At 47.5% G+C, this 12,581-nt stretch overlaps 4 protein-coding genes across 5 annotated transcripts in view; 2 read left to right on the forward strand and 2 right to left on the reverse strand.

Annotated features, from left to right (window-relative positions):
* Positions 1–775, reverse strand: part of UTP4 (UTP4 small subunit processome component) — a 32,876-nt gene extending 32,101 nt beyond the window's left edge. For both annotated transcript variants that reach the window (XM_033844785.2, XM_033844783.2), the window contains exon 1: positions 649–775. The gene's annotated coding sequence lies outside the window, so the exon portion shown is untranslated. The remainder of the gene's footprint in view (positions 1–648) is intronic.
* Positions 739–9,878, forward strand: CHTF8 (chromosome transmission fidelity factor 8). The gene is made up of 4 exons (XM_033844786.2): positions 739–853; positions 8,682–8,739; positions 9,007–9,124; positions 9,512–9,878. Exons 2-4 carry the CDS (start codon positions 8,717–8,719, stop codon positions 9,734–9,736), a joined length of 366 nt encoding a protein of 121 aa, XP_033700677.2. The 5' UTR covers positions 739–853; positions 8,682–8,716; the 3' UTR covers positions 9,737–9,878.
* DERPC (DERPC proline and glycine rich nuclear protein) lies at positions 9,733–12,170 on the forward strand. The gene has a single exon (XM_073796872.1). It carries the CDS (start codon positions 9,733–9,735, stop codon positions 11,353–11,355), a length of 1,623 nt encoding a protein of 540 aa, XP_073652973.1. The 3' UTR covers positions 11,356–12,170.
* Positions 12,171–12,195: 25 nt separating this feature from the next.
* Positions 12,196–12,581, reverse strand: part of HAS3 (hyaluronan synthase 3) — a 198,238-nt gene continuing 197,852 nt past the window's right edge. Inside the window, exon 20 of the mRNA XM_019935618.3 lies at positions 12,196–12,534. Within this exon, the coding sequence (XP_019791177.1) occupies positions 12,505–12,534 (30 nt within the window). The 3' untranslated portion in view covers positions 12,196–12,504. The remainder of the gene's footprint in view (positions 12,535–12,581) is intronic.

Genomic DNA, 12,581 nt, shown 5'->3' on the forward strand with positions numbered 1-12,581 from the left:
AGAAACAAGAAATGTGGACAGTCTAAAGGAGTATCTCAAAGTCAGGTCCGCAGACTCCGCAGAACTCCTGTATCAAAATCACCTCGATAAATGGTTTTTAGAAATGCAGGATTCCGGGTCCTATTCCACAGTTCCAGAATTCCAATCTTTTGGGGCGGGGGGAGGGCTAGCAATCTGCATTTTGGCAAACACCTCTATCTCTACTGCATGTTAAGTTTTCAAATCACACACTCAACTACGGTACTGTACTGACGGTGGGGCTGATGGGGCAGGAAGAACAGAGAGCGTCTCAAGGGGAGGAGCGACAGGACTGGTCGGCATCTGTCAACTACTCCCTCTACCTGACGCTCCGTCGCCGCCAATATACGCACTCCGCTCTGGGTCGCCCCCTACTCGTCTCCTTTCAAGGTGAGGAACCTGCCTGCAGAGCAGGCGCGTTCGGCCGGGCCGGGCTAAGAGTGCGTCCAACGCGCGCGCGAGGGCTCCACCGCCCCTTCCCTCTCCGGGGATCTCCGGAGTAGCCCCCACCGGCCTCGGCACAAGAGAATCGGCGAGCTCCGCCGGGCGCCGACCTGTAGCAGGCCTCACCCGCTCTAACACCCCCCACCCCGTCCCATCCCCGCTCCCCACGCCCCTTCCCCAACTCACCAGCGGATGGGCTAGCCACTCTCGGCGCTCGCCTCTCTCCGCCCCGGCCCCACGTGCGCGCGCGCTCGCGTGCTCTGCCCCGGAAGTGCTCGCGCCGCAAGGCCGGAAGTGCGCAGGCAGTGCTCGCGGCGGCGGCGACGGCGGCGGGAGGTTCGGTTGTCGCCCGTTGGCCGCGCGGCGCCGCGCTCGGCGGCCGCCATTGCAGGTCAGGCCGCGGGCAGGGAGCGCGGGAGGCCGCGGGGAGCGAGGGCCGAGCCGGGAATGGGGGCGAGGGTGCGAGGGAGCGGGAAGCTAGGGAGCTGGGGCCGGGCGGGGCACGCGGCTCGAGAAGAAGAATGGCGAGCCGAGGGGCGGGGAGTGGGGGAGCGGCGGGGGGGGGAGGGGAGGCCGGGAAGGGGGAGGGGAGTGGGGAGGGCCGTGCAGAGGTGGGGGGCGACCCAGAGGGGCCCCCTGGTAGGAGGGCCGGGAATTGTGGAGAAGGGAGCAATGTGGAGTCGGAAGGCGGAGGGAAGGAAGGGAGCGAGCAGGGCGGAGCGGGAGAAGGGCGGAAAGAGTGGCCGAGCGCGGGCGGAGGACGGAGAAGGGGGCGGCGCGGGCCGGAACCTCGAGGTATGTGCGGGAAGGGGTTCTTCCCTGGGTGGGGAGGGAACCCAGCACGGGATGCTTGCGAGAGTGGGGTAGAACTGGAACCCAGGAAGTAGCGGGAACATCAGAAAGGGGACTTAGCGGGGGACTGTGAGGTTCCTTCGAGGGGACATTTTAAGTCGTGGGGGAGATGCTGCTGGGAGCGGTAATTGGGAGGGTGGTTGGAAGGAAGAGACAGTCTGGAGAGTGATCCAGCTTCATTTGTGGGCGGAGTGAGAGACGAGAGAAGAGTGGGGTGGAGTCGGGTCCTGGAGGAGAGAAGTACTTAAGAATTGACGGGGGGAAATAGGGAACGATTTGGAAAATGAGGGTGGTAGAGGAGTAACGTTTGAAGACTGATCTTTGGGAGGAGGATGAACGGTTTGGAAAGAGTATTCCGGGGGTGGGGAGTGGAGGAAGGCAGTTTAAAGAGTAGTTCCCTTGGGAGGTAGGAGAAAGGGTTAAACGGCTTGGTAAGCGGTCCTGGAGATAGTCGGGGGTAATTTGTTTGGGGGGGGGGAAGAGGGGAAGCGGATGGAGAAGTCCCAGAAAGTGGGCGGGGCTAGAAATAGGAAGTGTTTGTAGCTGACATTGAAGGGAGGGGAGGGGGTCGGGGAGAGGGTGGAGAAGATGGTGGCTGGTGGGAGGGGAATCCAGTACAGAGGGAGACCTCAAGTAGAGCTATAAAGGAAGGGGCTTTGGGGAAGATAGGGTGCCACAGCAGTAGGAGGAGGAAGGGTAGAAGGGGCCGCAGAGTAGCAGAAGATGCAGAAAACTGGAGTAACTCTGATCGACTGAAGTCATCTTTTCTACCCATTGTCTACAAATACCAGTAATTGATTCCCTCCATCATGGGAATCTTAAAATGTGATGGGAAAGTACCACATGTATGCATAGTGTCCACACACGTTTTTGAACCCACTCTTCACTAATGAAAAGTTTGGAAGCATTCAGTTCCACCTACTCTCCATGGCCCCTTTTTGGAGGAGAGCAAGCTTCTCATTTAGAAACTGGATTTTAGCTCTTAATGACATAACATAAGCCTGTCGAGAGACAAGATCTTCCCTTTGAAACTTAGACTCTCCCAATCAGTCACAAAATCACAACACTGCTAATAAAAATAATGTATTGAGTTGTATATAAAAGTTCCTGAATTGTTCATTTGATGGAAAGACACACAGAGAAATAGTTATCATGCTTAGAGGTAAAAAACGTTCCAGAACTTAATCCCAGAAGCAGTTTGGTGAACCCTGACTGCCATATTTGAATTGTTCTCCCATTGTGTAAGCTTGATTTCATTCTGATAACATGCTGCTTTTATAGGATGTTTTAATCCACTATAAACATTAAAATAATAAGTACACAGTAGTATAAAGTCATTCTATTGGACATGTACTAAGAAAATGCCATGTTCCTCCAGGTAATCAATAGCTTGACCCTAAAGGTTTACCATGTTAGGCACTGTGCTGAGGACTTTACATTCTAAACTTCATTTAATGCTCACAACCACCCTTTGAGATGGGTTCTCTTTTATGCTCAATTTATTGGCGGAGAAACTGCAACCTGAGATTAAATTACCCCCTGTCATACGCAGGCTAGATAAATGGCAGAATCAGAATCCAGGTCTGATTCAGTTCTCACTGAATCCCTAAACACAAAGAGTAGTTTCTGGGACCGAATAAGAACTCAATAAGTGCTAATTGTTGGCCCAGCAATTTGCAAACATTTTGTGTCATATTTAATTTTTAAAAATAAAAATGAATGTTTTTAAATTAAGAATTGTAAAGTTAAAGCCTTTATTCCGTTTAAAAAGCAACAAGAAAAGATGAAAGGGCCAATGTTTATTGCAGCTAAACATTGTTTAGCTGTAATAAAATTTAATTATGTGTAGTTAGGTTAAACCATTGAATCAAAGCCCCTGTTTCAGTGAAAGCTGCATAATCTGTTTAATACGATACATACCATGCTGTCTTCCGCTACATTTTATTTTGGGGGCAGTTAACCATCATGAGGATCATTGCTCATGATGTTCTCTGTAAGACCTTAGTAATATTAACAATTTAACAACTCAGAAACCAATGGATAAGAAATTTTGTAGGAGATTAGATGAATCAGTGACAAAGAATGTGCTCTGTTCTTTTGACTTGTTTTGCCTTACACAGGCAGGAAACGGAGTTTTAGGCTATAGTTTTGAATCCTGGAGGTAACCTTGAGTACATCTCTAGGGATTTCAGAAACCTAAATCTCGTCAGTTGGATATGATGAAAAGCAGGCTCATTTGTTTTGAGCTGCCTACCCAACAGATGTCATAGTTACTTCGGTGGCGAGATATAACATCTTCTTCATAGGTGGTTTATTTGCCATCTTGTGGGAGATGTTATGAGAAAGACTAATGTTTGTAAAGCAAGTTCCTGTACTGATGTCCTGCATGAGAAGGTGCTGTGTGAGAGGACTGCAGGACAGGCCGGATTGTGGAGGAGTTAGAATTCACATTCCCTGTCTACCACTTACTAGCTGTTCCACCAGTTACTTAACCTTTAGCTTCTCTAAGCGTGTTTCCTCACTGTAAAATGGGAGTGATAGTACCTGTATCATAGCATTGTTTTCAGGATGAAAAGGGAGAATCCAGATAAATGTTCAAAAAGGTTTAGCTATGTGAGAAATGAAGCTTTTTGTATTACAAAGATAATGCTCTGCCTGAATTTTTCTTCCTAATTAAGAAATTGTGGTGGCACTTTGATTTTTCAGGTTTTTAATGACTTTCAAAATGACAGTTAAATAAGATGTATCCCAGATTTGGTCTGATTTCAGACAGACCTTTTGAGTTTTGATTAGGGTTACCATTGTGAGTCTTGGTTGATTCTGAGAATGTGGGTTTCTGTGCTCATCTGTGGTTTGTTCAGGGGTCTTGAAGTCATCTGGACCACTGTCCTGAGAAACAACAGTGTCTTGACTTTACTCAGGATCTCCAAAGTAACTCCAGGTCTCAAGACTGGGGATGATCTGGGGCAACCTCAGATATTTCTAGAAATTTCTTAGATAATATTTCTAGAAATCCTGAAGCCCCCCACAAAGGCTTTTTTTTTCCTTTAAGGGAAAAAATAGTTAAAACATACAAAGTGCTTTTTAAAAAGTTTTGTTTACATAGCTAAAGTCATTTGACTAAGTTAGGAATATAGAACTTATGTGTTTAGTTTGTTTAGCTATGTAAAGGCCCCCCAAAATTGAATAGTAAAACATTTCCCCCTTTTATAAGGGGAGGGGTAGGGAGTCAAAATAATTCATTGCAGGGGAAAGGTGTTTGGATGGTTTTTTCCACACCTTCCTATCTCTCCAAGTCTCCAAGTATGTACTGTAGTTGTGGCCTGTGAGACTCCGCTCTGAAATATATTGAATTTAAACATCTTTTTGAAAAGTGGCATCAGTTCTTCCTGGCTGTACAGGAACTTGGAATTATTATTCTTCAACAAAGACCAGTTAGTTGGTCCTAGCTAAATCTGGGATTAAACTCAAGGCTGTTGAGAGTGAGGTGCTGGGCAGTCTCTTCCAGTGACTCCTTTTAGTGTCATGATTTGATATGGTACATTCATCAAACCGTGCCTTCAGATGTTGCTCTTGATAAAGCTGCAGTTTCTACACAAGCAATACCTTAGAACAAGCACTTAGAAATTGCTGTGCTTATTTTTAAATGTTGGAATAAGTTGAGACTGAAGACTTAGAAATCTTTTTGTTATACGGAAAATTTTCATTATGTTACTTGTTATTACTAATAGGATTTGACTTGTATTATACTTCTTCACCTCCTTGTTTTCCTACTGATTTTTTCTGCCTACTTTCAAGGGGATGAGGACAGATTGGGCTGCATGTTCTCATTATCTTTTTTTTTTTTAAGGGGATGTTGGGGGTAGGAGTTTGTTTATTTTTGCTGTGTTGGGTCTTCGTTTCTGTGCGAGGGCTTTCTCTAGTTGCGGTGAGCGGGGGCCACTCTTCATCGCGGTGCGTGGGCCTCTCACTATGGCGGCCTCTCTTGTTGTGGAGCACAAGCTCCAGACGCGCAGGCTCGGTAGTTGTGGCTCATGGGCCCAGTTGCTCCGCAGCATGTGGGATCCTCCCAGACCAGGGCTCGAACCCGTGCCCCCCGCATTAGCAGGCAGGCTCCCAACCACTGCGCCACCAGGGAAGCCCCTCATTATCTTTTTTAGTCATCTCCACACTAAGTGAAATACATATTCCCTGTCGCCTCCATCAGGTGTGTTATCAGTGACTTACTCAGGTATACGTACCTACTCTTGAGAATAGTTGCCTAGAGCAGGGAGCAAGAAGAAGAATCTGATTCAGCCAATGGGATATTTTAAGGTGCTAAAGTAGAATTTTAAAATTCACGAAAGGGATGCCTTCCCCTACATCACTTACTAACTTGGTAAATACACCCTCATGTACATAAATATAGCTGTATCAGTCCACAGGTTCCTGTGAGCTAGACTCTTGTAAGCTGGGTGTGAACTTCATTTGTATTCACATCTCCGGCATCTCATTAGGTCTAGCACAAGTTTTTAGGCCACAGAATTCTTATTTTTACAAGAATTGCTAGATGTCTACCAGTATCAATAGGTGTACTCAGGCAGGGCCTCCTACATAAGTGGATAGAGAGCTGTGTGTGCTCATTGAAGCACAGCGACAAGTATGGAGGTACAGCTACTCTGACCCAGCTATTAGGCCTCTGTTTTCCTTTATTCACTTATGCCACCGTTTTTTCTGTTTTTTTGTTTTTATTTTTTGGCCGCGCCACGCAGCTGGCGGTATCTTAGTTCCCTGACCAGGGATTGAACCCAGGCCCACGGCAGTGAAAGTGGTGAGTCCCAACCACTGGACCACCAGGGAAATCCCTTTAGGCCACTGTTTTGAATTCCTGTTCTGATAGGAGACTGTCGAGGAAATGGGGAATGCACTGAAAATATTTCTACATCCCCTTTGCCTAAACAGTCTGCACATTCCTATCTCAAACATGTGGTCAGAGGTCTTAAAGATTAATCTCCTTCCCTGCCATGATTTTCCTAAAATTTGTATCTGTGTGAACACCCTATTGCTTCTGTGAAACCACCTGTATTTTACACTTACCAAGGAAAATATACTATTTCATCAGTCATCAAAAGCTTATTTACAAGAACTCTTCTCAATCTATATGCATTTATTAACCTTTAGAAACTTCACAACTTCAATTTCAATTATTGAGCCTTTTTTGATTCATGGCTAAAATGTACCTACCATTCTCTGAATTTTACTCACAATTATAGTGTGGAAATGTTGATTTATTTATCCCATTCTTTAAAACATTAGCTATATGTTAGTCTTTAAAGCATTTCCACATTTTTTTTAAAAATTTATTTATTGGCTGCGTCAGGTCTTCGTTGCTGCGCGGGCTTTCTCTAGTTGCAGTGAGTGGGGGCTACTCTTCATTGCGGTGTGTGGGCTTCTTTGTTGCGGAGCATGGGCTCTAGGTGCGCAGGCTTCAGTAGTTGTGGCACGTGGGCTTCAGTAGTTGTGGCTCGTGGGCTCTAGAGCCCAGGCTCAGTAGTTGTGGCGCCCGGGCTTAGTTGCTCTGTGGCATGTGGGATCTTCCCGGACGAGGGCTCGACCCCGTGTCCCCTGCGTTGGCAGGTGGATTCTTAACCACTGCGCCATCAAGGAAGCCCTCCACATATGTTTTATTTGGTCTTCATGATAGTTAAATGAGTCAGACAATCCAGGTTTTAGCCCCACGGTCATTAAGTGACTTGTGTATGATGACACTGAAAGAGTTCCACACTTACAGGCTGGAACCTGAATTTAGGCCTTCTGATTTTTAATTATTAGTCTCTCCTTCAAGAAACCTTGGAAGAATATTAAAAGTGCTTTTGATTGTTCTGTTGATGGTGGAGGTGGGGCCTTCTTATCTGTCAGAAGACCTTTGCCGTCCTGAGCCAGTGTATTACCTGTTGTCAAGCAGTACCACACCTGGTACTGCTACAGCAGGTCTGGCTTATTCAAACATGACTTCTTGATTCAGCTCTTGCTGAATGCATGTACGCAGTGCCTGCCTGATGCCTTCATGCCTTTTTATTCTCACTTGGTTTTCTCCTTTGAGAGGGTATTGATTATGAGTGTAAAGTTGGATGACCTAGGTTCTTGTGTTGGCTCTACCACCTGCTAGCTGTGTGTGTACCACATAAAGCAGATGTATCCCTCAGTAACTTTATCTGCAAAATACAGATAAGTCCCTATCTCAGAGTGGTTGAATGAGATACCACCCATGATATATATGCACAGCATCTGATTCATAGTAAAAATTGAATAAATATTAGCTGCTCTTTATATTTGAATTTGAAGACCACTGATTGACCAACCTCATATTTCCAAAATGTGTTTGGTGCTCAAGAGTAAGAGGTTCCGCTGTCTTACAGGGCTGCCGTGAATATACTTTTCACTGGAGATCCAAAACAAAGATTAACATGTCAGTAAGGAAACCTGTTTAACTTTAAGCAGGTGTTTGCTAATCGTGAGCACAATTATAATTCCTATTAACTTGTTGTTCTACAGTTGGTAAACACTGATCTGATAACCTTCCACTAGGCTCCATCTATTCATTGGAAAGATTTGTACAGAAGCTATAGTTTAGATCCCCCATCCCTCAATCTCCCCATTAATCTATCCTTCTCAGGAAGACAAAGTACAAGAAGCCAGTTGTTTCAGGCAAAAATGTCCCATTTTAACTCATTCTTGTAGAGTGCCGCAAACTTGCCACCAGGTGGTGCCATTGTATAAAACGAAAGTAGATTAAGCGTCAGGGTATCCTTAGTGTCTAAATGATGAAAGATGGGCAAAGTGTTTGATGAGAATCACATCAGAAATCAGCTTACTGTTCACTAAAGTTGTCTGGAAGACCTTTTCCATTCTCTTGGCTTTTAGTTAAAAGAGATCATTTGAACCTTGAAATATAAGATAACCAAAGTGGCAGACATGAAGCTTATGTCATCACCAAAGGAAAAAGTAAAACCTAAAAGAATTCCTTAGTGTTTTAGAACCATGCAGAATGGAAAATATAATATCCTTGAGAAAGGCAAGTTAGCATACTGGCCAAGAGTGTGGGCTCTGCGGTGTATGTGTTGGGTTCAGATCCCGGCTCGTAGACTAGTAGCTATGCGACCTTGAACACAGTTGTGATACCTATTAACTTTCCACCCTGTAGTTGACCCTTGGTGATCTGAAGCAATTTTATATGTACAATATCAGTTTAAAAATGTTACATGTTATAGAGTTGTTAGGGGATTGAAATTAAATATGTCTAATGCACTTACAAAAGTGCCTAGCACACAGTAAGTGACAAACGTTAGCTATTGTTATTATCCTAAAGAAATTTTTTTTTTCTACAGCTTATTTTCAGTTGCTTTTTAAAGACGGGAAGCTCATGGTGCAGATCATTATTTCCAGGTGAGTACCTTTTGAGACTTTTTTTAATTTAGCTTGAATGATTAGGGCTATATAGGTTTGAAATTTCCCTGGAAGAATTGGGGTCCTTAGGTGCATCTTGCACAAATCCTTGCATTTCAATTTCTAGTTCAGTGTCTAGCACTGCCCAGTTTCCCAAGAATTCGTGCTCAGCAAAGAGATCTCTTGGGCCTTGAATGGTGGTGTAGGACACTATTATTCATCCTTCACCCCTCCAAAATATTGTAACCGCCAGCCCTTTGCTTGCAGTGCTGGGGCTGGAGGCCTGGCAGAATGGGTGCTGATGGAGCTACAGGGGGAGATCGAGGCTCGCTACAGCACTGGATTAGCTGGAAACCTCCTGGGAGACCTACATTACACCACTGAGGTGAGGGGACTTTTCTTTCCCTGCCTAATGCTTCAGGAAAGCAAGCTACACCAAGGTGGTGCTCCCAGGACCCAGAGTGAGGACTGCCCTCAGGTTTGTTATTCAAGGTCTAGCTAAGCCATTGCTTGTTCTCCCCCCACCTCTGCAGTAGCAGGGAAATTTAGCTTTGGGGAATCTGGAAAGGTCACAGTTCTAAAAGTAGAAATTCTCTTACTTGGGGCTAGAAAGAGTGAAAAGGATATGAGGGTGGGTTGTCCTTTGTGGCTTCTCAGCAGTGGTTGAGGGAGTGGAGGTGCCAGCATTGCCTCCCAAGAGCATCTCTAGAAGGCACCTGAATGTTACGACCTTGCCCTGAACCTCAGGCATCTCATTCTTGTTCTGCCAAAGGGAATCCCTGTGCTGATCGTGGGGCATCATATCCTGTATGGGAAAGTCATCCATCTGGAGAAACCTTTTGCCGTCCTTGTTAAACACACTCCCGGGGAGCAGGACTGTGATGACCTTGACTGCAGGAGTGGCACCCAGTACGTGGTAACAGCACTCATCAAAAACAAGATCCTTTTCAAAACTCGCCCCAAGCCCATTATCACCAACGTCCCCAAGAAAGTATGAAAGAACCCCGGATTTTCCCTAGAGAGCGGCCAACTCCTTGGACTCGTGCTCCGCTGCCACCTCGAGGACGGATGGACAGTTCCCTGGGACCACAAGGGGGTCCTGCTTTAAACACAGGCCACCCTCTGGGTATGAACTCAGATCCCTTCCTTATGGCAACCGGCTCTCTTGGTGGAAATTTGGCCCCGTTTCCAAGGAACCCGTCTCCTTTTCCAACTTCATCAGGCTCATTGGCTTCAAATCCAGCACCTTTCCCTGCTGGTGCTCGTGACCCAACCATGGCTTCTTTTCCAAGAGGGATGAATCCCACTGGCACAGGTGCAGTTTCTTTCCCAAGGCCGGGTGGTCTCTTGGGCCCAAGCCCAGGGTCAGCTCTAAATCCTAGAGCAGGGGCTCTTCCAGGCCCAGGGCCTCTGTCTAACCCAAGGTTAGGGGGTCTCCCAGGGCCAGGTCCTATGTCCAACCCAAGGCCAGGTGGTCTTCTGGGAACAGGTCCTGACCCCAGAAGTGGTGGCCCCATGGGCCCTGGATCTGGACCCAACCTGAGAGCAGGTGTCCTGTTGACTTCTGGGAATGGTCCTCCCAATCCTAGGCCCGTTGGCCTGGGCCCCGGACCAAGTCCCAATCTGAGATCAGGCTTTGTAGGTACAAACCCTGCCCCGAGGTCAGGTATGTTTCCAGGCCCTGGCCTTGGGCCCAACCCAAGGTCAAGTGGCCTGGGTCCAGGCCTTGGGCCTAACCCAAGGGCAGGTAGCCTGGCTCCAAGCCCTAATTTGGACACCAGAGCAGGTGGCCTCTTGGGCACAGGATCTGGTCTTAACTTAAGAATGGCTGGACCTCAAAGCCTAGATCTTGCACCCATTCTAAGAGCAGCAGGTCTTTTAGGAGCAAATTCAGCTGCTTTCTCACAGTCTTCTGGAAACATGGGCACAAGCCCATCTTCCATGGCCAGAATACCTGGCCCCATAGGCCCAAACTCGGGTCCTGGCTCTCGGGGAATTGGCCTTCCGGGGCCAAATCCATCTCCCATGTCGAGGGCTCCTGGCCCCATTGGCCCTAATTCAGCTCATTTTTCAAGGCCCGCTGGCCCCATGGGAGTAAATGCTAATCCTTTTCCAAGGGGGACAGGTTCAGGGGGATTGAACCCAGCTGCTTTCTCTCAGTCTTCTAACACATTGGCTTCAAACCCAGTTAACTTCCAGAGGTCTGCTGGCCTCCAGGGCTCAAGTCCGGCAATTTTCCCAAGAGCCTCTGGGCCACTAGGCTCCAACCCAGCTAACTTTCCAAGGGCCACTGGTTTACAGGGTCCAAGTCCAGCTACCTTCCCAAGGTCTACTGGCCCATTAGGTCCTGGTCAGGTTACTTTCCCCAGGTCAGCTCCTGGGCCCCTAGGCTCTTCGCCAGCAGGCCCGGTGGGTATCAACCCAGCTCCTTTTGCAAGGCCAACTGGGACCCTGGGTCTAAACCCAGCTTCCTTTCCAAGGATGAATGGCCCTGTAAGCAAGACTTTGGTCCCATTTCCTAGAGTGGGGAGCCTCCCTGGCACCAACCCAGCTGCTTTCCCCAGACCAGGGGGTCCAATGGCTGCAATGTACCCAAATGGAATGTTACCCCCTTAAACACCATTTTCTCTCCAGGACCACCCTGGTTTCCAGGCACTGTGGTTCTGGGCAGGGGCTGTGTTTTAGGTGAAAGGGTAGATATGGAGCTACAGTCTGAAGTACATAGCTGGGGCTCAACTTCAAATGAGCCTTTCCCGCCCGCCCCCCCGCTCCCCCCCCCCCCACCGCGTCTTTCTTGACTGAAGGTGAAATGTTATCTGTGGGACATGGACTTTGGCAGGTGGGAATGATCCCGCCTTGCGAGAAGGAATCTCCAGCCTTCCAGAAGCCTGCTGTGCTTTTGTCCCACAGCTTTCTGCCCCTTGTTTCTTACTAGTTTCTTGAATTGTTCTTGTGGACTTTTCCTCAGGGATACATTGGCCTGCAGGTTCCAATTCATATGCGCTCCCCTGCTCACCACCGGAGAATCAGCTCACTGCTGTCTAGAAATGTTGCGTTGGTGAGCGGACCATGCTTCAGCAGCGCTGACCTGGTCACCCTCTACTGCCATACCTTCCCCTGGGGGCTGGAACACAGAACAGGGAAGTGCAGCCACTTCAGAGAGCCACCAAATTTCTGCTGGCCTGACCGGGCCTGCTTAGAGAAGGCCAGGATCAAGGCTCCACTGCTCATCCCGCTCCCTCTCCACTGGTACTCCCAATCAGAGAACCTCAAAATTAAACTGACGTGGATGGGGTTATGGGAATTGGGGTGGGGGTGGGGGGAGTGAAGGGGAGAAATCACTGTGCTTCGTTCAGCCTGATGTGAAAGGATGGTGTTTTCCTGCATTGTACCTTTTCTTACTGTTTCTTTAATAAATGGGACGAGAGGGCTATTGATTTCACTCCTTTTTTATTACCTGTTCCACAGGGAAGGAAGTTTACCCACTGCTTTTCATTGTTTCAGCTTGGCCACAGTCCTACATTACCTTCCAGATAATGACATTTTCAAGGAGGAAGCAAGCTTTGGTTTTTAGCCTTAGCTGGTTAACTAGGGCTCACTCACTGGCTCGTAATTTCACCAAAGACCCCGTCCACTCTCTACAATAAAAAATTAAGCCACCATAGGTGTGCAGTTATCAAGGTAGACCTACTGTATTCCCCACGTCCAGAGGCAGCTGTGACAACTTACCTGCTTCTGAGTTCCAGTGGAATTTCCTCGGCAAAACTAGTTCTTCCTCGAGTACCAATCTTGAAACTGGAATAAAGAGCTAGCTTTTGTTAAATACAAAGAGGGAGGGAGGA

This window comes from Tursiops truncatus, chromosome 19 (genome assembly GCF_011762595.2).
Source record: "Tursiops truncatus isolate mTurTru1 chromosome 19, mTurTru1.mat.Y, whole genome shotgun sequence".
Taxonomy (NCBI): Eukaryota; Metazoa; Chordata; class Mammalia; order Artiodactyla; family Delphinidae; genus Tursiops; species Tursiops truncatus.